The sequence below is a fragment of the Uloborus diversus genome, chromosome 9, assembly GCF_026930045.1.
Source record: "Uloborus diversus isolate 005 chromosome 9, Udiv.v.3.1, whole genome shotgun sequence".
Taxonomy (NCBI): domain Eukaryota; kingdom Metazoa; phylum Arthropoda; class Arachnida; order Araneae; family Uloboridae; genus Uloborus; species Uloborus diversus.
Window position 1 is genome coordinate 96997910 of NC_072739.1, and position 24391 is coordinate 97022300.

The window sequence follows — 24391 nt, forward strand, 5'->3', positions numbered from 1 at the left end:
CCTAAATAGAATGAATTATTTTAAAGTTGAAATAAAATATATGGAAAAATAAAAAATAAAACTTTAAAAATGTTTTACCCGTCTTAAAATTCATGAGTTCGGTTGTTCCATATTTATTTTTAAAAGAGGAATATTTTAGGGGTGTTTCATTAAGTACATTGTAGTTATTTTAAAATTGAATAAAGTGTCAGTTACCACATTAAGTCAGTCAGTTACCAAGGAATTTTCTGTGTTCCCAATGCGAATTTCAAACTCTACTTATTCAGTTTTTACAAACTCTTAATGTAGGCAGAAAGTATGAACTTTTTTAAGTTTCCTCTAAAAATTTTCATGCTCAGTGGAAAAAGTTGCTTTTTTATGGTTAATGACTGACATTCATAAAATAAACTTAATACTATGTCCCTAAACAGAGAATCATAAGAATATTTATAACAATTAGGTTGTAGTAAGAAACTTTATAATGTGCATTACAAAACACATAACTCTTTTTTTTTTTTTGGCTAGAAAATATTTTGAGAAAAACATTGATTCCGGAATTGAATTTGTTATATTAATGTTTGAAAAACATTAATGTAACAAATTATCAAACAAAATTCTCTAGAAAAGTATGCAGAATCTGTTATGACTTATTTTTAATAAAACAGTTTCTAATATAAAATTAAAGTGATACAGTATTAAAATAGATAGTTTAAGCTTTCAAATAATATATATTACTTTGTATTTTGATAACATTGAAATTTTGATGCTCAAGTTGATATTTTCGTGAAATTGTCCTGTACAAAAACAACAATTTGAATACATAAATATGCAAATGTACAGTAAATAAATAACAATAATAAAAACATCAGTTTCTTCTATTTAAGTGTGCATCTTGCCTCCCGCATGTTTAGTTAAAATAAGATGCGAAGGTTTCCCTGATATTTGTAAAAGAAAACCTGCGATGTCTCTGGTTTGTAGATGCAATTGGTACCCATGTTGTCTTCTGGCATTTCTAATTTATCACCATCATTTATGACAGTGATATTATGATTCCTTAGCATACTGTGCAGTATGTAGCATGTTACGACAAGAAGATCTACTGTTTCTTCTTTCAATGCTATGGGGCTCTACAAACCCAATAATTGAATGTTACTTTTTTTCTTATCCTTAGAGGCTGAATCAAGAGGGTACGGTTTCATCATATTGCCTGCAAACTGTCTTATTCTTCAAAACATTTGTCCGCAAGGAAGGATACATCAACGTAAATAACTCCCAAAATAGAGTCCATGTTTGTATTTGAGGGTATCCATACGAGAGAGGTTTTTAATATATTAAACTTAATGCCTTGCTGCCGTGGAATTTAAAACTGTCCGTTAGGAGGGGTTTAATTACTGGAGGCCCTCCCCAGCCTTGTCAGGTTGAAAAATTATCCGGTTTAATTAAGGGCCACTAACTCTTTTATTGGTGTAGAATAGGTCGTACATGGTGGGGGGGGGGGGGACAAAATACATATTCAAATAATTTAACTGCACTTAGTTTGTTAAGTTGTTAAGGCCGATAAGGGGGTTGGGGGGTTAATCGCCCCTTTCGGATCCTGATTTAAATGAAAAAATTTGAAATTATGAAAAAAAAGTGCATTTCTAAGGGTCACAGCAAGTTTTTCACCTGGTGAAATAGGCATCTTAGTTGTGTTGTATGCAACGCTTTTAATTTCTGGAGCTATTGCATCTAAAACAAACTGAAACAGTTCTAGAGACAACCAAAAACATTCCTGAAATTTGGCACTGTTCTTAGAAAGGTGCCTATTAATAGGCTCGCCAGTTTTCTAAAATGTTCAACCGGGACACGGACACCCCCCCCCCCCCCCCCCGAGTTGCAAGTATTAAAAAGGGTGCACACCTGTGGCTGATTTTTGGAGTGTAGGGCAGTTTATTCTCAATGCTATGAATAAATGGTTGCTAACTATGAACATAAAACAAATGTAATAAAAAATGACGTAAGCAGATACAATTTGAACATTTCACTTCTTAGAAGAAAATATTTACAATTTATTTTAGTTAAAAAATCACTTTGAATGAGGGAAAAAAAGTGTTGAACTATTGAGAAATATTTTTCATTTTATCGGACGTTTTTAGACAGTCTTATTTGGTTTAAATCTTGTTGTAAAAATCCACACACACTAATCCAGTTTTAATTTTATAATTCGGTGTTACAAATGATAAAATAATTATCCTAAATAATCCTTTACACTTGATTATTTTTAAGCCTTTTTGATCATTTGTAATCGAATTTATTTTTTCCTGGGACGTGGATTAAACTGGCCGGGCGAATGGGACTTTGTCTGAAAACCGGGATTGTCCCGGTCAAAACGGGACTTCTGGCAAGCCTACCTATTAACCAAAATTTTATTTGCTCCCTCTGTTTCACGATCTGCAAAAAGGAGACATTTTTTTCCGATTAAGTACGTCATTAAATGATATTAATTCTTCATTTTCTTCCTCCTCCAGCAGCAATGCTGTATAATATAGACGTCTTTTAGTTGCAAAATCCATATCTCGCCTATGTCTCGATTTGTTTCAGTTTTGCAACGCAACTTCTCTCTCTGGGAAAAAAAACCTCGATTTCCCGCGCGCGATTGGGGTTGCCTAGGAATCCACTTTGGTGTAGCTGCTCGCTGGTCTTCAACTCGTCGCACACTGACGTCGGTGATGGGCGCGTGTACGCGGTCTAGGAAGCCATTGCTTAAGCGAATTATGCCGTCGCAACCTGTATTCCCAAAATGTGTCGATAAATGACATTGCCAGGGCTCAAATTACTTTCGTGGAGACATGCTAATTACTAAGATCTGACATGTGCATCAATAACTTTGGTTTTTGCTAATGTGACTTTGTTGCACAAGGATACTTATCCATTTCTTGCTTTCAGGTAGTTTCCTCAGAACCTGTAAATTTTGCTCAAAAGATGACAGTTTGGATGGAAAAAAAATGGAATCCCTGCGACTTGGTTGTTATCATTTTCTTTCTGGTTGGAATGTCATTAAGACTCAACCCTGACACGAAAGATTACGGCAGAGTCATCTATTGTTTAGACATTATGTACTGGTACATACGGTCACTAGATTTCCTTAGTGTAAACAAGTATTTAGGACCCTATGTTACCATGATAGGAAAAATGGTAAGTAATAATTTTACTTTTGAAATATTTCTTTACAAATCATATGAAGGGCTCTGGGCAAGAATGTGATGTGCCATATGATGTGAATTTTTCAGTAGGCCAATTTGCAACGAATAAAAAGTATTTGTAGAATTTTTCAAAGGTATTATACATTCTATATTCAGAAATACTAAAACCAGATATGTTTTTCTTCAAATGACATAATCCATTGTCGTATTTATTTCAATTTTAGCTATGAGGAGCAAAAAATTTGATCGAAAAGTCAATCCTTGTGGCTTGTCACATTTCTGCCTCGAGCCCTTCATATTTAGTTCTCTAGTTAATGGATGTAATTTTGTATGCATTTAATTTTGTTACAGTGTTTTAGATTCTGTTTTAGTGTTAACTCGTAATAAGTGTTGCTATTTAAATAGTTTATATTAGGGGGCTCCACTGCCTGCATGCTTCGTTCGCCAAGCCCCGGTTACAAGCAGTGCTCTTGTTGGTTGTGGTAAGGGGAGAGACGTGGAGAGACGCGTTCCCCCGATTTATTTATTTGTTTAATGAGGAAATGTGTAATGCAAATTAGTTGTAAACTACCTTCAGTTTTGGTGGGTCCTCCTAAAAATCAAGGGGAGTTCTCCCAAACATTTTATCCAACTACTGCACTGGTGTTAAAAGCGATTGTTGCAAATTCGAAGCAAATTAGTCGGAAATTGTTTTCAAAAGCATGAACTTTGAATTAATAAATTGAGCATATAGTAATGGCAACATCAATTCTTGGTTTGTAATTTTCTTTTCTTTTCCGTATGTTACCATGATGTTTACAGAAAGTTTATGTATATGTGTTCTATCCAGCAACATTCATCCGAACATAAGGTGTAGCACTCTGGTAAAACAAAAAAAAAAAAAAAAAAAGCGAGAAGCCAGACACCACTATTAACACACCTGCCTTTCTCCAGTTGGTTTTAGGGAGAAAAATCTTTTTGCAGTTCTAATGTAATAATAACAAAAAAGCATGGATCTGTTTGTTTCTCCCTCGAAGCATTTTCATTGACTTTATGACTCCTTTAGGTGATCGATATGATCTACTTCGTGGTGCTGTTGTTGGTAGTGCTGATGAGTTATGGCGTGGCCAGGCAGGGCATCCTAAATCCTGACGAAGAACCCTCTTGGAGACTGGTGCGACACATCTTCTACATGCCTTACTTCATGCTTTACGGAGAAGTGTTTGCGGACAGAATCGACCGTAAGTACAGAACCCGATTATGACCCCGTACGACAATGGCACAAACTTTTCTTGGTGCCTCCTTCTCCTAACCTATCACGTGTACCAGGGGTTCCTAAATTTTTCCAATTCGCGGCCCCCTTTGAAGAATTTGATTTTTCTCTCGGCACTCCAAGCCTTACCGTGAATGACTGAAATTGGAGAATTTCGGTCATTCTTCACCGGTCGACTTCAACCGGTGATTCACCGGACTATCCGGTCTTCCCTGATGTCTTTGGTGTTTGAATGTTGTCATTCACTTTCTAATATCGACATATCATCGCCTCAGGGCAACAGTAAGATATCTTTGTGTTATGTCTGGAGTTAGATATTTTACTGTTGCTCTGAGTACAAAATATTGCAGTCTCTGGCATTAACATAGTATATTGACTTCATGGACACGACGCGGTACCCTTCGTCTCTCTCTTTACACACAGAAAGTCGTGGTACCTACTTTGGGAACCCCTGACGTACACTACATAAATCGTAGCATAATTTGATTCCTATGTATTGCTGCAACTTGGCCCAGTTTAACGATATCTTATATTACTATGGATATATTACTATGGATATATTACAAATAAAAGCAGCAATAGTATAAGTAGATCACTTAAAATTATTTTAAGAAAAGCGCAATTTCTTCCCATTTAAAGAAATAATTTATTTTATGTCTTTCGGTAATTTCACTTGGTTTCCTGTAAGTCATTAGATTTATTCGCAATGCGTTCCAGATTCTATTTGTCCTAGCTAGTCTAATGAGGGGTTTTACCAAGTTATTTTGGATGGATGCTTCACTATCATATAATCTAATAAAATTCGTTTAGATAGTGTGAGATTGTAGTATATATGAATGGAAAAAAAAAATTCTGAACATAAATCCGCTAATAAATATACTATTTTTTGAATATTTTTCAGCGGAATGTGGTGATAAGCCTGGACAGCTACCCTGTAGGCCTGGTATGTGGATCAACCCAGCGATTATGGCCATATACTTGTTGATAGCCAACATTCTTCTAGTCAATTTGCTAATTGCTGTTTTTAAGTAAGTTTTTTTGAAACAATTGAGGGACTTGCCTCTTGTAGTTTGAGTTCGTAGATCTGAAACAGAAAACCTTTGCACAATGGTAGTGTAAACTTCACATATTTGAAAAAGAAAAAAAAAGAAAAAGAATTTTTTTTAATAAAACGACAGCTTTGTGTGTAACAATATAATTTTTATTTCTACTTTCCTAATGAAATGAAAATTATAAATATTAGAAACATAAAAATAATACTTACGACATCTTAATAATGTTCATTATTTTCTCCTGGGCATTTATAATTCTGTTGGTGAAAACTTTTTTTAAAAATATTTCTTATAAATCCTTTTTTTTTCTTTTCGCAGTAATATCTTCTTTGAAGTAAACAATATGTCTCAGGAAGTTTGGAAAAGCCAAAGATTCAAAGTGGTCATGGAATACGAACAGAAACCTGTTCTTCCACCCCCGCTCATCGTCTTTTCTCACATTCATCTGCTCATTAAATATTGCTTCACTCGTTGCCAAGGAAAGGAAGATTCGTTCGATCATGGACTAAGTAAGTATTTCATGCAGCTTGTTTACTCTGTAAATACACTTTACAACCGAAAATCGACGCACAAAGAAGGAGTTGTCAGAATGAAACGAAATTTTACATACGTGAGAGCAACATTGATACACTCACCGGCCAATGAATTAGAAACTCAAGACCAATATTTTATTGGACCACCTTTTGCACGGATAACTGCTCTGATTCGTTTGGGCATCGAGTCTACAAGCTTCTGGAGTGCATTTACATCCAGAGAATGCAGCTTTTTAGATTTTGTAAATTAGATGGAAGAGGAGTGTGCTGTCGGATCCGCTTTTCCGCCATATCCCATTTTTTCTATGGAGTTAAGATCCGGGCTATGCGATGGCCAGGGAAGGTGTTGGAAGTCAGACGGATGTTCAGCAAACCAATTTTCAATACTTCTGGCACGATGCATAGTTGAATTATAGTCCATGAAGTACTCGTATACGCCACTATCAGGATAAAAATACAACATTTCAGGGTGCACTTGATCTGGCAGTACATCTAGGTATCGTATGGCTGTATGTTTACCCTGGAGGAACATGACATGACACCTCGAAGTCCCCCGTACCCTCGAGGAACACCCGGGCACCACTTCCATCCTAGCAGAATGTCGTGATTAGGTTACAATTATAGAATAAAAGGATCAGTTGGCCGAGACATTGCGTTGTGAAAACCCAAAACTTAAGTTAAATCTTTTTCCTGCTGCAAAAAATTCAGAGGAATCCGGCAGTGACATGCAAAGTACCCAGGGGAAACACATAGATATATTACGAATAAAAGACTTAGTATGTGGCTCGTGTGGATGAAACAGGGTGAGCAAACCCAGGACAATTTAGGAAAGGCATTTTGAAAACCAAGATTAAAATAATTTACAGGGGCAAGTTAAAAACATGGAAAGGGGCTTTGCAATTATTACCAGGCTCGTTACTGCATGGAGAAGAAAAAAACAAGGGGACACTAAACCAAAGAAAACGAACTCACCCATTTGGCAGAAGTATTCGTTTAATCCGGAGAATTTCCCTTGTATAAAATACACAACAGTCGTAGTTCATTAAAAATCGTAAATCAGGTTACAGAAAGCTAAAAGTTCAGTTCCAAAAGGGGGCGGCGTACAGGCTTGCATCACCATCCATCAAAGCGAAGGTACAGACGTCTTGGAAAAAGAGGCCGAAGCAGTTCATGCGACGCGCAATGGGAAAACGTCATCGGAAGCTTGATACGAACGCACCGGCTATGTCTTCCCACGTCGGTCAGCGGAGACGACGAATTTTAGCGGCGTACTTCTGTGTTCACTAATCCAACATCGTTAGGGGGGGGGGGGGCGAACCGAGCAAGAGCCGCGGGAGTCGAAGAACCATTTTTTACCGCTGCCAATCGACATCGTCCGAAGTCCTTTTCGGGGGCCGGTGACTACCATCGCCAGCAGAAGAACAAGATGGAGATGACTCACTGCAGGAAAACTCACCAGAAGACTTCTTCCCAGTCCGAAGAGTCCGGGCTTTTATAACCTCTCAAAAATCTATAGATGCTGTTGCCACTTTCATCGTCGCTCAAGCAGAAAACAATTAATTTAATCCAAATGTGGGGAAGAAGTGGCATTCGAATGTAAATCAACGCCAAAGGCACTTCCTGTTTCAGCGAGTTCACGGCCAAGGTTGGCCAAGGTCGCATTCCAACCTTCTAAAAACACGGCAAAAAAGCGACAGTTATTTTGAAACTGACATGAAAAAGGAACCAACTCAATAGATTTTCCAATTCAATCTTCTTAAAATCTGGTTATTTGTTATTTAACACATGACTTTTTATGCATATAATATAAAAGCATGATTAATATATTTTAAATAATGAAGGGTATTTTCTTTTCAAAAAGAAAAGGTATAAGAATGAGTTAATTATAATAAAATATGTCGCAACATTTTAATAAATCATAAAACATGTTGTGACACAGAACATGCTCCATATCATGATACTCCCTCCAGACCCTTGCACATTTCGAGTTAGGCAAGAAGTTTATTTCAAAGGTTTCTAAATCATTGCCAGTGAGTGTTTTAGAAAGTTATCACAACTTAAAAACAAAATTTAATTTATTACTGGAAAAATCCCAAATGAATTGAGGTTTAAGTACCCTGTTGAGCCACCTCTAGCAAGAACGTATGAGGTGACATTGTCGAGCATCGAGGCATAGCAGTCTCGTACAATGTCCTACGTCATCTCATACCACAGTTACTGTAAATGCGCCCCTAATTCGATCAAACTCATAGGCTGTCCAATTTACCATCTCAAGTGATCTCAGACATGATTTATTTGTGACAAATCAGGGTATCGCATAGGCCAAGGAGATGATAATGGGGAAGAGGAAGTCACCTGAAACCCTTGATTTGTGTGATTGAGCATTTTTCGTGTTAAAAAATGGCTTTTGGAAGCTCCACCATGAGTGCCAACACATGTGATTGAAGCATGACACTAGTATACCGTTATGCTGTCATGGTGCTGTGGATCATTTTTTGGAGTGACCATGCTTTGTATATGATAGTATAATATTACGCCAACTGGATGTGGTGTGCAGTTGAAAGCAAAGGCACTATTTGGGAGTTCTCAATGGGTTCTCTATAAACGTTCAAAAATGTCATCATTTACTAAATTCAATCTAGATTCATCGCTGAAGACGATTTGAATCCGTTCGGTTGCAGTCAAATCCCGTCGAACTCTACATTATTCCATGTGGAGGTGGCAGTGTGAATACCCCAATAAAGCCTTTGCTTTCCAGCGGCACAACGCACCCCCAGCTGGAGTGACGCTATGAAGTGCGATAGTATGTGCGACATGGCCCCCCCCCCCTCCCCTAACATTGATTCAGAGCTCTCTTATCACTTAAGACGGGGCTCCCAGGAGCGATTTTTAACAGGGTAATGTAACTATTAATTTGGGACGAATACTGAATTAAATAATTTATACACATTTTTGCCTAAAGTTCAACAAGTGCGTTGATAATGCACAAATGCATTAATTGTTTATTCAATATCAATACTCTCTTTACACTATTTTCAGTATTATTAAACATTTATGCAAGTATTTAATGACACAAAAATTATGTGTTTCAGAGCTTTTTTTATCGGAAAGCGATGTCCAGAACATATATGACTTCGAAGAAGAATGTGTTGAGGGATACTTTCGTGAAAAGGAAACTCGGCTGCACCTTTCTACCGAAGAACGAGTCCGCTTTACGACAGAGAGGTAAGTCATTTGTAGTTACAGCAAAAGTTAATTTGAAGGAGTAACTTAAACGAAATTTCTTTCATCTTAAATGTCTTGAGACAACTTCGGGAACGTTTCTATTTTTTTTAATGTTAAATAAGAATAGCCCATTAAAATATTCTTTTAAGAAATCAATGCGTAGAATTATGTAAACCTATAGTCCTCACTTCTCATTCTAGCAATAAAACCTGCAAACGATTTTTAAATTGTACTGTATCGATGACAGAAAATGATCCATCAAGTATATCACAAAGTTAGAGTAGCAACTGGAGGGGGTAGGTCAAATACACAGGAGGGCCCCGATGGGAGGTCATTGTGACCTCCCAAAGTTTTTTTACTCGGAAAAGAAGACATATTGCAATATTACAATTTTTAAATACTCAAATGTCATTTCTCATTAGACGTACTTATATGTGCAAACCCGTATTTTTTTTTTTTTTTTTTTTTTTTTTGTTTAGAGGAGTAATTTGGAGCTCCATTTGGCAAATTGAGAATTTTCATATTCCCAAAAATTTAAGTTGTGACGCTCTTGCCAATACATGGATTAGGAAAACCTGAGACAGAGATCCCAAGTCGCATAGTTCAACTACAACGAATAAGAGACATGTTTTGCGTGAAACTAAAAGAAAAAACCAGACTTTGAAACCTTAAAATGTATTGCACGATCCATGCAGAAATCACACATTTAATCAAAGTAAAAAACAAATGTTTAACGCACTTACAGTTCAGCTTTAATAATATAAAGTTGTTATTTATGTGAATATGAAACTTTTTTTAAACACTACAAATTTGATCCGGATTAACTGGATATCCGGATAAATTGAGGGCGGAAAAACGAAGTTCTAATGTAATAACAGCTAAATGTTTCTTAGGCATAATAACTATTTTATGTTTCATATGATGTTGAAAGTTGGTTAGAAATTACCCACTTAAAAAATTGTAACACCAGGATAGCATTTATGGAATCAGATTATTACGAAAATTGAAGGAGACAAATATTTTTGCGTGAAATAAGGGGGAGGCAGATATAAAAAGTTTGGAAGCCCTGATATTCAGATTTCAAGTGTAAAAGTTTAACATTAGGATTCATATTAACAATTTCTTGAAAACTAAGTCCATAAATACAAAATGTGTTCAATTGTTCCAGAAATCTGACCATAAACCAAATCCTTGCATCGTAAATCTGAAACTTAACTGAATGCATTACTTTCTAAAAGGACAGGATTTATCGAAACAACCTTGCTTGTATAAGGTATCTAGTTATAGTCGAGGTGAATGTCTAAAATCTGTCTTCGTCTAATGGACGACATTTGACGGCTTGTAGCAGGTGGTAAATTGGGGAGTCCTGATGATGCATATTAAATGGGAATAAGATATAGCTGTTTACCATTGCTGAGTGACGAGTAGTGGTTACACTTCGGTGGTTGGAAGTTATTCATGAATAACATGGTACCTAGTTTGGTGGAAAAGGGGTGAAATTGAGACGTGATTTCTAAAATTTAAAATAAATTTAATTAAGTGAAATCGAGAAGTAATAGTATTGATCTACGGCAGGGGTTCTCAAACTTTTTTTTTGAGTCGTAATTAGACTGCAAGAAAAATGAACAACTTTTTTTTTATTATTCGAGTAACCTACAGTGAACCATGTAGAAGCAAAACGTACAGTAAATAATACAGTGGAAGTAAAACTTACAGTAAATAATATCTGGTATATAGTTTTTACACCACTCTTCTGAAACTACTTTTGATACACTTTTGATTGTTTTTTTAAAAACTTCTTGTTGATGACGCTTTATCTTAAGTTAGTATTTCTGGTGAAGATGAAGTCTAGCGAATTTTTACTGCATCATATAAAAAAATGGGGCTTTATTTGTCTATGACCTTATTTGGCATTTTAGCCTACCCACCTAACATTTACAATATTGATAACATGGGCACTTTGCGGCACCCCTCGTCTCTTCTTAAGGCTTGGGGTGCCACGGCACCCAGTTAGAGAACCCCTAGTCTACGGAAAAGAAGATAATGATGACGAAACTTTGCAAATCGAACTGTGAAACATTTTTTAATAAAATAAAGGTACACAAAAATGAAAAATCAGCTAGTTAAAGAGCTGAAATTGATCATCTCCATGCGGTGACGGCAAGGGTTGAAATAAAAATTTCTATAAATAAAAAAGAATACATGTTTGTATCAGTAATTCTCTTGGAAAAAGTGAAAGAGGAACAAAAGGAGGAGGACAGTCCCCTCAGAGGGGAGAAAGAATACCCAAGGTTAGTCCCCTCCCAAAGATAGAGCAATTTTAATGCGTTATCTTACTATAGTTGTTTTTTCAAACTCAAAATTCTTTTTCTCAGAGATATACGCTTTTTCTTCATTAATTTGGGCTTAATTTCCACAAACAACAATGGTGTTGTGGCGTACTCAAAACACAGCGGGCTTTCTTCTGCACCATTTCGAGTTAACACGGGTGATTTCCAAACCGGAAGGTTTCTTCGTGGTTGCCAAATAAAACTGAAGCGATTTTTTCACAATAAATTTTTTTTGTTGAATAGATCATCTTCAGAGTTTATACTACGCTATTCCTTTTACTCCATTCAATGCGAAACTCTCTCATTTTCTCTTGTCTCCATCATTGCTATAGCTGTAAATACCAATAAATTGTTCATAATAAAGCTACTTATTGCACCTCTCTTGCGCGAACAACGTTTTCGTCCAACACGAATGCTTTTCGCCATCTTTTCCCCTTAAATTATTCTGCCAATGCCATCTATCAACAGATTCTTGAACTATTTTTTCCTTCACCGAACAGAATGCTATGGCATTACGACTGTTCTGGTGAAATATCGATTCATTCTGACTAGTATTTTTCAAGTTAAAGCATTTGAACCTTAGAGAAGGAATTAGAAAATGGAGGGAGCTAGTCCAATCATTGGCTTAGGAAAAGCTGAGGCCAATACCCCAAGTCACGTGACTCAACGACGACGAATGGGTGTCACGCTTGCGTGAAATGAGCGAAAAGAAACTTAATTTCTTCCAATGCTTAGCTTTAAAATTTATCGCGTGACTTTGCTTCACAAATGGAAGTCTTCAGTCCCTCCATTTTATCTCTTTTCAATGATTTGAACTGATGACTTTAATTTTAATCATCCAGCATGTCTTTATCAACATACAAGGATTAGCAATATTGCTCGAGGCCAAGGTCTCAGGAGAAGGGTTTCAACCCTTAAAATTCTTTTCATCGTGCGCCGCTCCCATTCCTAAACATTTATACTTGCCCATTTCTAATCAATTCCTAAAGCACAAATCGTAAATTAATTTCAACAAACAAGCATTACTTTAAAAAATTTCGCTATATGCTTCAGTAACAGAAAGCTTTTTTTCTCTTCTTGCAGGGTTGAAATGATGTCGCAAAGAGTCGAAGACATAAATCATCGAGAAAAAGAGTCTAGCGCGTGCATTAAGACTCTAGAATTTAGGCTGACGAAGCTAGAAGATTTAGCAGAACAGACTGCGGCTTCATTGGCTGTTATTCATCGATACATTGTTACATCAATGGCCGAGCCTTCTTGTACTAAAGTACCCATGCCTTTTGGTCACAGGTATGTATACATAACACGATCTTAATAACCAGGAAATATCCAACGTTATTTGTGACTTAAAAAAAAGGCCCCATCCCGTTTTAAACGATGGGCTTATCTGAAACTTCGTTAATTTAAAAAGAATTCAAGGGGATTTTCTTTTTGTACAGTCTTTTAGGGTATTTTGAGCCTTGCCGGTTAACTTAGTGCAACTTCACATTTTAGTATACAGTAAGATTACAGTAAGATACAGTAATTTAGTATACGCCCTACTGGGGTATTACTGGGGCCTTTTATCTGGCGGGACGTGATACCCCGATTTTCTCTGTGTGACATTAAAGAGACTAGGAGGGTCAGAGCTGCACACTCCAGGCAAGGTTATGAAATAAGATTTCCACTCGTTATTTTACACAAAATAATAATAATTAAAATAATAACCATAATGTTAAACTAGCAACATAGTACATAGCTCATTGGCACCATTCCATAATTCTGAAGTTAGTTTTGAAGCTATTTTTGAAGTTGTTGAAAGTGATCTTCCTACTTTATGATATTTTATGCACTATTGCACTCTTATAAATAATGCAAATGTTTTGATGTTATGAAGTACAGAGGAAGAGGTTTTTAACACGTAGAAATGTTATTTCACAGCATTAAAGTTGCACTACTTTAAGTAAAATAATTTATTTTAAATCAGGTCATACCAACTTTTGTATATTGTGTAGTTTTTCTGTTGTTTCTAATCCCACCTGGAACTAGCTCTTAGCTTAACGAGGTCCATAAGCCATAAGTCCTCAAAAAAAAGTAGAGAACTTTCAAACCGGTCCTCTTTAGCTAATCCGAAACGAGCTAGAATGTGACTTGATGAAGCCTGCTCAGTGTTACACTTAACGGAGTACACTTTGAAACCCCAGATCTTATCGAAGACATTTCAGAGGGAGAAGGGACAAATCTGAAGATAGTAGTTTGCAAAGTCCTGTCTTTACCAAGGCAAGAACACCACCATTGCGTTCTCGTATCAATCATATGCCAGAAGAATCCTCCAAGTCTGAAGATTTAAAACTTTTCCTCTAGAGTAGGGTAAGGTAGCCAGTAACAGACAAGGATCTTGTAATAAACAGTCATCATAAGTTTGGATTTAATTAATAAGCCTTTTAGGCGTGTAAAACTGAAGTTGCTGTGGCCCATGAATACGGTGAATTCATCTAGTGTTATCAGAGTGAATTTTATCAGCCAGTGGTGGAAGGTTATGAACAGCTACGAAGAGGTAAACTGGTGTTTCAAGTTAATTTGAATTTAAAAAGACTTTAGTTCTAAAAATACAGAACTTTTACGCATTTTTGAAGATAAAAAGTGAATTTTGTCTATTACTCATCCTTTCCTCATCCTGTCGTTCTCTGGGCATGATCAGACTTTTTGATGTCTGTTACCGGAGATCGGACTTTTTTTCAAAATTGAGAAAATAAAAATAGAACTAACTAATTCAGAGGATCCAGAAGCAGCCAAACGTTAGATGATATGTAATTGCATGAGGGAAAAACAGTTCGAGAAGTCTAAATGCATCAAAAGGCTCAGAAAATTAAGTTAACCTGAGAGCGATATCTTAAGCATGTCTGTGACTGGGGCCGTTACCCCATGTATCTGTACAAAAACTTTGGTATAAAACGGAGAACGGTTGCTTAAACGAAGGCTTGCTTTCATTTAAAAGAACCTTTTATTTAATTTAAGCAAAATATTAAGTCACTTGTTTATGTAACCAAGTTACCTGATTCGCAGGATGATGTCATCCATTAACGACGAATCCGAACCTTCGGAGGATGAAGAGGAGGAAGAACGGAGGCGGAAATTTGCGAGACTACGAAGTGGGGAGCCTCCAAAAATCTGCGAGCCTTCCAAAGAAGCTTTGGTGCTAGAAGATGAAGCTGGTAATGCCCAAATAAAGGTACAGACACTTTTCCCATTACATTTTGAAGTTTGAAAACGAAATTGTTCAGACAATATCTGTGTCACATTTCTCTATTTTCCAGCTATTATTTAATTCAGACGGTAAGCATCAAAATCAACTCAATGCATATTTTTACGTGTTTCAGGAGATTTAAAAAACTCCAAAATAAGCGCTAAAACGGCTGTTTTTGAAAGGAAGCCGTTTTTCCTCTTTTTAATTATTACTGGCAGCAGCTTTCGACGTAACTGAGCTGAATGCGTTCCAAATCGCTTTGTACCGTGGTAGATCTACCAAGAAATATCGAATTCCGAGAGGGGGGGGGGTGAAGATTCATGGATTGAGCTGGTTTTTATACTAGACTACTGAATTGTTAAATGATTTGTCTAATGCATAACTATCGTTGAACCATGCTTCAATTCATTAAATGCTTTAACCCGTTAAATGTTTAGAATTAAAAAAAAATTAAAAAAAGCAGCAAAATACCAAATATTAATTGTGTACATAAACTGGCGGGTGTTATACGGTTTGAAAAGCTTCATTAAGATACGAAAATAAGACAAAAAAGAAATCTTCAGCTTACTGTAACTGTTCGGAAATGTTGGATTACAATGCGACAATGAGAAGCAAAGAGCTCTTATAAATTTTGACTTTGAGCTTTATCTTTCGCATAACTTAACTTCTTTGCATTCGTATTGGTAAGTATGATGTGGAACAATCTCAAAACATTTGAATAGTATATGAAGAAGTGAAAGAAACTCCTTAAGGGGTCTAAGGACCTTTTACGTTCAAAATTTTCGACTTTATGGAAAAAATATATGTTATGCATAATATAATTCTGAACAATTTGATACCTTATTTATTACCATAAGCAAAACACTTTTTAAGTTATTGTAAAAATGCGCAAACTTTCGCCATAGAGATTTATGATAACAGTAGCTGTTTAAGTCTCTTTTTCTTAGATACCCGATTTCTCGGGTTTTTCGTTTTGCGTGCGCGATATCTCAGAAAGTTTCCTATATATTTCCGTAAAACTTTTAATGTATGTATGTGTGGTTTATTTTTATAATCGGAATCTAAATTTATTTATTTTTTTTTAAATTATTTATTTACTTTTTGAAATTTTATAAGTTAATATCAAAACTTTGAAAAATTTTGGCCGAAAATATTTTTTTTCTTAACATAAACTTTCATTTTTAGTTAAAACTTAGGTTCAGATCATAAAAATAAACCAGAAAAAAATGCATGAAAAGTTTTATGGAAATATGTAAGATACTTTCTAAGATATCACGCACGCAAAACAAGAAACCTTCACCTGTGAAACAGAGGCTTAAAACAGCTGCTGTTAATATAAATATAGGATAATTGTTCAGAATTAAAACATGCATAACATAAGAAAGGGGGGGGGGGGTAATCCAAAGCGGGCAAATTTTCGAAGAACGCTCGAAAACTAGTTTTGGGATTTTTATCGCAACAATTTCGGTTTTATTCCCTAGCAGGGTTCTTGAACTTCAAAATAAAAAGTGATTTTTGTATTATTTCAAAAACCCAATATTTAATTATTACAATAATTACAAACACTCGAAAAACCGGCTTTGCCCTACTATGAAGCCCACAGCGGGTAAGCTTAGCTAATTGTGGTTTGGTACATTTGCCAATCAAATATGAAGTTATAAATGATTAAAGTAGTTGACTAGCTGCGTGCCATTACATAAAAAATGTAAAACAGTTGTTCTTATCCAATTTAAAGTCAGGACACTTGTTTATAAAAAAAAAAGAAATAACTGATGAAATTGATAAACTAATTAATTTCCACCCTGAAAATTAACTTTTTAAAGTTGACTTATCGTATTGAAATAGAAAATCTAAGTCAGCACACTAGTCATGAAATGATAAATAACTATATGATAAAATCCTATACCCGCTTTGCCCACGTTTTTTATTTCAATAATTATAACCTTAATTAGAAAAGAAACAAACGAAATGACTACCGTAGTTTGTAGGTGGATGGTGTCAGAAGAACGTAATATTATTGACAATCAAAAAAATAAGCTGGTCTTCGACTAATCACAAGTTACAAAACTTCATTTTTTTGTAAAAAGAAATGTAGCATAATTTTTTTGATTTTAAGCCTGGTTGCGCCATGCCGCTTCACTGCTGCTTCGCTGGGACTGATTAAAATTCGGGGGTGTTCATGTAAACACGACATAAGTATGTATTGACGCTTACACACGATGGGGGGGGGGGGGGGGGGCATACGAAGGCCTACCCGCTTTGGACCACTCTCCCCTATATTTTTTCCAGAGAGTCGAAAATTTTGAAAGTTAAAGGTCTTTAGACCCCTAATAGACTTTTTAAATTTATTTACTTTGCAGTTATAGATTGCAATATTTCACGTTGAATTATTTGCAGCATGAATGTTTCTACTTGTTCTATTACGAGAACTGCCGAGAGCTAAGACGAGTCCTTGTCACTGTGGTTTCCGGGTCCTCTTTCCCTTTAAAATTTATCAAATTAATACTACTTGAACTCCGAGCCGGGCCCTTAGTTTATGATTAGGCTGACATGATCTGTTGTCGGCCCTGTCTATTGTGATAAATTTTCCCTTTATCTGACCACCGTCCTTTCCTCATTACTTAATAATGTACCTAACCTCAGTTTTAATGATTGCTTAGTTTCGTAACCTTTCTCTAAAATTGCTCACCAAAAACGTTGAAACTACTTTTGTCCTATATCTTAATGTTCTCCATCTTAAAAATTAAAAAAAAAAAAAAGAAAAAAGAAAAGATAAATAAAACTAAAAAAGAGTATTGTGCATAGAAAATTTTACAGTAAATTGCACCGGATAAGCTAAACATTGCTATGCCAACTGATGCACCAAGTGACTTATTCAGGAAGGAAATAATTTATTTCTCCTCTCCCATTTTCCCCCATTTATGAAGGAGGTAGCGTGTCTTTTTACTTGAGTATGAAAGCAGGATAAAAATCCACCGCTTGATTCTTCTTCTTTTAATTCAGTCACACCGTTCTTGGTTTTTTTAGCAAAAAATTTTAAGAAATTCTTTTTGGAGGAAAAATTCCACGGGGAGATTTTAAAATGGTTTTACAATTTAAGAGGGTGATGGTAACTGTCGAGATGAACAATAACTACACAGGAACATTGGGTCGTATTCCACTCAGAGTGGAAGAGAAGAGGAATATTAGAATTCCAACCAGAGTACTTACAACAGTGTTGAAAAAAATAAGCGATACCAAACGTTTCACAGTCAGATTTATTGTTTTTGGAATACTCACAGCAAGTGCTCAAAATGCCGACCAATCGTGTTCAGGCGACACCAACAAAGGAACGATTGGCACACCCTCTCGAAAATACCTGGTGTCGTGTGAATTGTTTTTCTTTCAGTAGAAAGCTTTACTCGGTAAATAATCGATAGTCTATTGAGATATGTTACGTAAGCAAGTACAAAATGACGTCATAAGCGATTATTTGTACTGCTTCACCTCGCTGAATCAATTTTTGCTTTTTTGTCAGCACCTCTCAGAATGAAAACTGACCCTATGTTATAATGTAATTATTTTTTAGTCATCTGGATGGGTACTATAACAAGTTGTAAAAACGATTTCGAATCATCCTGTATAATTTTTACTGTATTTCTAGGCAAACTCAACTACCAAAGTACAGTTCAACGAACCTCGAGATTCCGTGTCTTCGCAGAACTCTCTGACACCTCAGTACTCTTCAGACTCAATGGACAAGTCCGGATATCTCATTGGTGGGCGGCATCAACGACGATTGAGTCGCACGGCTATCGACCGTTTGGGGTTGATGCGGCAGACGACCGTACCTACGCACGATACATTCACCGTACCATCGGTGGATTCAGAAATGTCCGATACGCCCTCGACGCTGACGCGTGGCAGTAGTGTCTCGCAGGTGGAAGACGCGTATTCTTCAATGGGCAGCGGACTTGGAAGCATTGGTTCCTTCTTACCAACAAAGCAGGCTGTGGAAAGAAGCGCATCAGTTGCAGTTGGGGGTGGAGCTATGAGGAGAAAGGCCACCGTTACCACCAGCGAATGCAGTCTGTACCCGCCAGCAAGTGCTCTGCGACCGCATCTTGGACTCACGAGGGGTGAATATACAAGCATCACAGACGATATTGAGAGTTTTTCACTTTCAAGGTACGTGGGAAGTTTTACATCTTTGCATGAAAACAGACCGAGTACAGTCGTTCTTTGTGAAATATTCTAATGCCTTTTATAGCAGCGTTTATGAGAATTGTAGCCAAGCTATCGGACACACTATCCTGTGCTACATTTGGAAGTTTAATTCTCATTTACGATGTTGATCTTCACTTCCATTTTTTTTTCCCTATCCTTTTCAAGTTGTTCACATGTAAGATCAGCATCTTCCTTGACGTTTGAAGTAGAAATTCAATAGTTTGAAATAATTCAAACTAAACAGAATGCTTTAAAAGCGAAAGCAACCACTAGAACAAGAACATGAGCACACTTAATGCACATTAGAAGGCCATCCACAAATTCGAAGGTCATTCAATTAACTATGCAGTATTTTCTTCTCTAGAGTTTAATTTCTACCATTCGTAATTTCGTACGAGGTATATTACATTTTATCATTCAGTTTTTGTCAGTTTGGTGAAAAAATCAGGCTAAATACTTAAAATTGATAATCATTTGGGCAGCTGAAGATATTATTTGATTTAGCTAAGGTTTTTTTTTTACGAGAAACAGACTTGATAAGAAGCAACGTTCCCACATATAGGCATCAGATATTTCTTGCTTTCCTTTTTTTTACTCCACTCTAATATAACGTCCGTTTCATATCAGTTTGAAGTGAGAAATAAAAGTAAAAATTATTAAGAAGTATGATTTTTTTTCATCTGGATCTCGGTGAAAAGTATCTGCCTACTACCTAATATTACTCGCTGACCCGACCCCTGTCATATGAGGCAGTGAGAAGTAAAGAGATGTAAGTGGTAAAATTAAAAATTTGGAGATAACCTGTACAAATGGTAGCTGAACCTCTCTTCTGTCTTAAGACAAGAGATAGTACTAGAAGCCCTGGCAGGGGCTGTCATACAGCATGATTTAGAAAGAAAATTTCAATGAATGTCCACTTACATCCCTTTGCTTCTCACTGCCTCATATGAGATTTATGGTGGAAGAACCCATACAAAGTAGGTCGTGGATTAAGAGTGGGCAAACTGTGATAAAATTTAATATATTTTGAGATCATTATTTTATTTATTTAAACCCTACCAATCACCACCGTACCAACCCTGGTAAAGGTTTAACCAGAAGTGGTGATTTTGGGGGAGCAGAACAGTTCACGAGCGACACTTGCTGGAGCAATTTTGATATGTACAGAAACCAATATAAAATCATAAAACATTGAAATGAACAAAGTGAAGAATTTAAATAAGACCGAGATTGCTGGTAAATACAACGTAAACTGCAATTTGGAAAGTTTTTAAGCAGGATATTTAAAGTCTTCTGCTTGAGATATGAGAGTAAGGACATTATTTTACGGAAATTCTTGCGTGTAACTGGATGAGAGAGAGAATATGTGTAATATTTTTGGAAAAAGAGAAGTTGGAATTGTAAGTGCAGTGGAAATAGCTAGTTAAAAGACGGTTGAATATATAATGTTCAGGAATTCCAGGTTGACTGCATATACGTAATGGTGAGCTAATTAAATTAAAACTGAGTTCATTAAATGTGTCTTTCTTCAGCAGGTACAACAGACCTAGGGCGACATCTCCCCTGACGCACACATTCAGTCCTTCCTTCTCGCGACAAAGCAGTGCCGAGTACCACGCCCTACTGTCTGTTGAATCCGAAATCCTACACGGCGCCGAAGAAGCGGACTACCACATGATGGAGGGTCTCATCAAGCGGAGACTGCACAGGGACAGCGAGAACCTTACAGTCAGCCTAGAGGAACTCTGTAGCGTGAAAGGCGAGTCCGACTCGGAGCTGGAAGACAACGAGAGGCGGGGCTTCTGCGGAGGAATAAGCCCCTCCCCATCCGCCCCAAATGTAACCATCGACCCTGCTTCGGATTCTTCACCCGATGAGCCCATTCCCAAGTCACAGTCCGCGAATTCGATCCAGACGTTGAAGACAATTCACTCGGACATGAAAGGAGGTGAAACCACTTGCTGAATCATTCCAATGTTCAATTCCAGCATTTAATTTTCAAAACTACACCGGATGATATGAGTGACGGCAGGAAATCTAAACTGGCGTGAAAGCATTGTTTCACAAAGTGAAACGCTCGGTGATCGAAATGAACTAACACTGTGCGGTCTAGCGTGAAACGAATTTTTTCTGCAACTGAAGATAATCTGAAAATGCAACCTGCACTAACGTGTCGATACTTTTCTGATAATTTTACATTGCATCAACGGTTCAAGTTTTACTTTCAGGTAGTTATAATGTGCTAATGTTCAGGCGCATACATGTACTTTAAGTTTACCTTAAACTAAACATTAAGCAAAGTAAATGAAACATTTAGTCGTTTTCAAAATGTGTATCAGAATTATTCATAAAATGTGCTTGTTTTATCTTAAAGCTGCTAAGCACTGACAAAATCAGCCCAATTGATTTTGCCAAAACATTCAGTTCTAACATTCTTGGTTCATATCTGTAAGGATCGACCAATGAAAATTATGGTAGAATTATTATTATTATTTTTTTTTTTGTAATTAGTCCTTGGTTGGTGCAATATTTTATCTGAATTGAAATATCTTTTACTGATCTCTTGCCGAAGAAGATGACGAGTGTAAATGGCCAATATTTTTCTGAAAAGTTTTAGGCGGAATAATTGGTCGAAGAGTTTTAGGCAACAAATGCGTAAAGCCTAATGAAAACCAATCGAATTACTCTTCCAAATCTAACGAAAACTTTTGGTAAGTATGTGACTTATGACTTTTAGAATCTGTGATCTAGACTTTTATTATTTCCTTTCACATCAGATAATTCAGAACAAGAAAGTTATTGGCAACAACCAATAATACATTTGATAATGTAAAACATTTAATATACTGCAAGGCTCAAGGTTGTCTTACAGCTATGAAGCAGTTTCGAACAAATATGTTTGCTTATCTGTGATTGGACAATTGAACAAACTGTGGAAGCATTTTTACAAGTGCTTATTCGGTGCAGGTGTTAAATCAGATAGTCAAATTGAAAGCTTAAAATTTGAAACAATTGAAAATATTGAATGAAGCTGATCACACTGAAAAAATATTAGGTTCCTAAAATGTGCATAGGCATTTACAATTAGATGAATAATAAATGAACGGTACAATTTGTTGATAAATTTTAAGAATATGACTAACAATTGGAATAAGGTAATATAACTAATTGTGTGTAGTAACAATGTTCGGATTACGAAAACGTCTGCTATTGCAATTGATGATGAAGTGGTAACTGTTAATTTGAAAAGTCATGCAAATAACATGTTTATTATATTATTTATATTTATAATTTGTTGGTTTATTTATTTTTGTTAAGTTTTAATAAATAGCAGTTAATACTTTTAGGTACTTAAATAATGACGGGAATTTCCAAAATGTTATAAGATTATAAATATCATGGATTTTTTTCCTGCTTTTTTTAAAAAAAAAAAGAATTACGTTATGTTTATGTATTTATTTATTTATTTATTTAGTGGATTTGTGAGAATCAAAGTTTACGTACAACTGATTAACTGTTTCACTCAAACTGTTGCAATGCAACGTTATAATTAAGAAGGGGAACGGTACCAGTAACAGACAAGGGTCCAGTATCAGACAGTCATAAGTTTGATTTTTAATAATAAGAATTTTAGGCGGGTGAAACTGATGTTTCTGTGGCCCATGAATACGGCGCAACCATCTAGTGTGATCAGAGTGAAGTTTTTGAGCCAGTTTTGGTATTTACAAGGCAGTGGTGGGAGGTTATGAACACCCACCACGAGGTCAGCTGGTGTTTCAGGTTTAGTTAAATTTAATAAATTATTAGCTCTTAAAATAAAGAAATTTTGCACGTTTTTAAGAGAAAAGGGGAATTTTGTTCAACACTCTTCCTTTCATCATTCTATATGTCACTGGGTATCATCAGATTTTTCAGTGTCTGTTACTTGGGGTAGGACCTTTTGAGCAAATAAAAATAGAATTGACTAATTCAGAAGATCCAGAAGCAGCCAAACGTTAAATGAGATGTAGTTGCACGGGGAAAAGTTTGTTTTAAAAGTCTAAATGCATTAAAAGGTTCAGAAAATTGATTTGATCTGACAGCGATGTCTTAAGCATGTCTGTTACTGGTGCCATTACCCTAATGCTTAAAAAGAAGATGTCCAAAAAGTAAGAAAACATAGCATGTATTTCCAAAACTTGGCATGTGTGGTGGAGATGTTCGCTGCGGTAAGTGGATGCTCACGATTATGTAAATTGTATCATGAGAACATAGGAAAATAATCCATATTTACCTTCACCGTTGTTTGAAGTATGTATTTAATCACACAGTTCACTAATTAATGTGATGCATTTGCACCAAGGCTTTTTTTTTCTTTAGTAGCTTAATACAAATGTCTGAATGCATCTATTGCACAACTTAAATCGTAGAATTTTCTAAAAACTTGCTTACCTTTTTCTATCAATGGTTGTAGCACCGATGTATATGTGTAATCAACGTAAACCTATATGAACTCCATTATTAAAAGGTGCAAAAGGAACTGTGTTTTTGAAATTAACATGAAAATTACCCTTTAGATAGTACATAAAAGTGCAATTATATAAATAATAAAGAGCTATATATTAGTAGTTAAGCAATGAGTTGCTCTAAGACAGATCACCATGATTTTATGTTCTTCTCAAACTGGTTGCATACAGCTATTTTGAGGCCTTAAGAAAGCTATTCAAATTATAGAAATGTAGAAATATAAACAATTACCCTTTCTTTTGTAAAAGAACAAAAAAGCAACGTTATTAAATTGGAAAACGTATTGCATATTCGTGTTTCGAAATTTGGAGGAATCCATTTAGCAATGCAAGAAAAGTATCGAGTTTCGGCAAATAGTGGAAATGAACAGTCTTCTTTGTGGTAGCACCAAAAGGCCTGCAACTCAAAGTCTTTTCTCATTAAAAAAAAGGTGTAGTTGCCTGTCTCATGCCTATCAAGTCTTACATAGTTCACCAGTGTTTCAGAGGGGTCTGCACTAAATTACCTTTGATGCTTGACAGAAAGACCTTTTATGTAAAAGCAATCGAAACTTTGTACTGAGATATAAGTAAAATAAGACAACGTGAATAAAACTACAAATAAAAGCTATGTATGGAGTCAAAAACTCGTCAAATAACTGTTCTGAACTATCAAAACAAAAGTATTCATTAATGAATAATGGGTTGGTAACGAAACCCCAAGCACAGTTCAAGTGGAAAAGAAACATAAGACGAGACAGCGTCTATAAACATGTAGTAGACACAAACCTGAAACATTACTTTATCAGAGTAGCAGAAAAGGCGCAAGGGCTTCTGACCTCAAGGAAATAGTCATAGACTCAAGTTATAGACGAAATTTTAATGAAAGAAAATTTCTTTATCGTAGGAACCGGGGAGTGCT

General features: G+C 36.0%; 1 protein-coding gene across 1 annotated transcript in view; it reads left to right on the plus strand.

Annotated features, from left to right (window-relative positions):
- The window catches only part of LOC129229933 (transient receptor potential cation channel trpm-like), a 766163-nt gene extending 743805 nt beyond the window's left edge, over positions 1–22358 (plus strand). Inside the window, exons 20-28 of the mRNA XM_054864315.1 lie at positions 2905–3153; positions 4207–4381; positions 5315–5441; positions 5784–5974; positions 9091–9223; positions 12637–12843; positions 14599–14764; positions 18423–18946; positions 20518–22358. Coding sequence (XP_054720290.1) covers positions 2905–3153; positions 4207–4381; positions 5315–5441; positions 5784–5974; positions 9091–9223; positions 12637–12843; positions 14599–14764; positions 18423–18946; positions 20518–20950 — 2205 coding nt within the window. The 3' untranslated portion in view covers positions 20951–22358. The remainder of the gene's footprint in view (positions 1–2904; positions 3154–4206; positions 4382–5314; positions 5442–5783; positions 5975–9090; positions 9224–12636; positions 12844–14598; positions 14765–18422; positions 18947–20517) is intronic.
- Positions 22359–24391: the final 2033 nt, after the last annotated feature.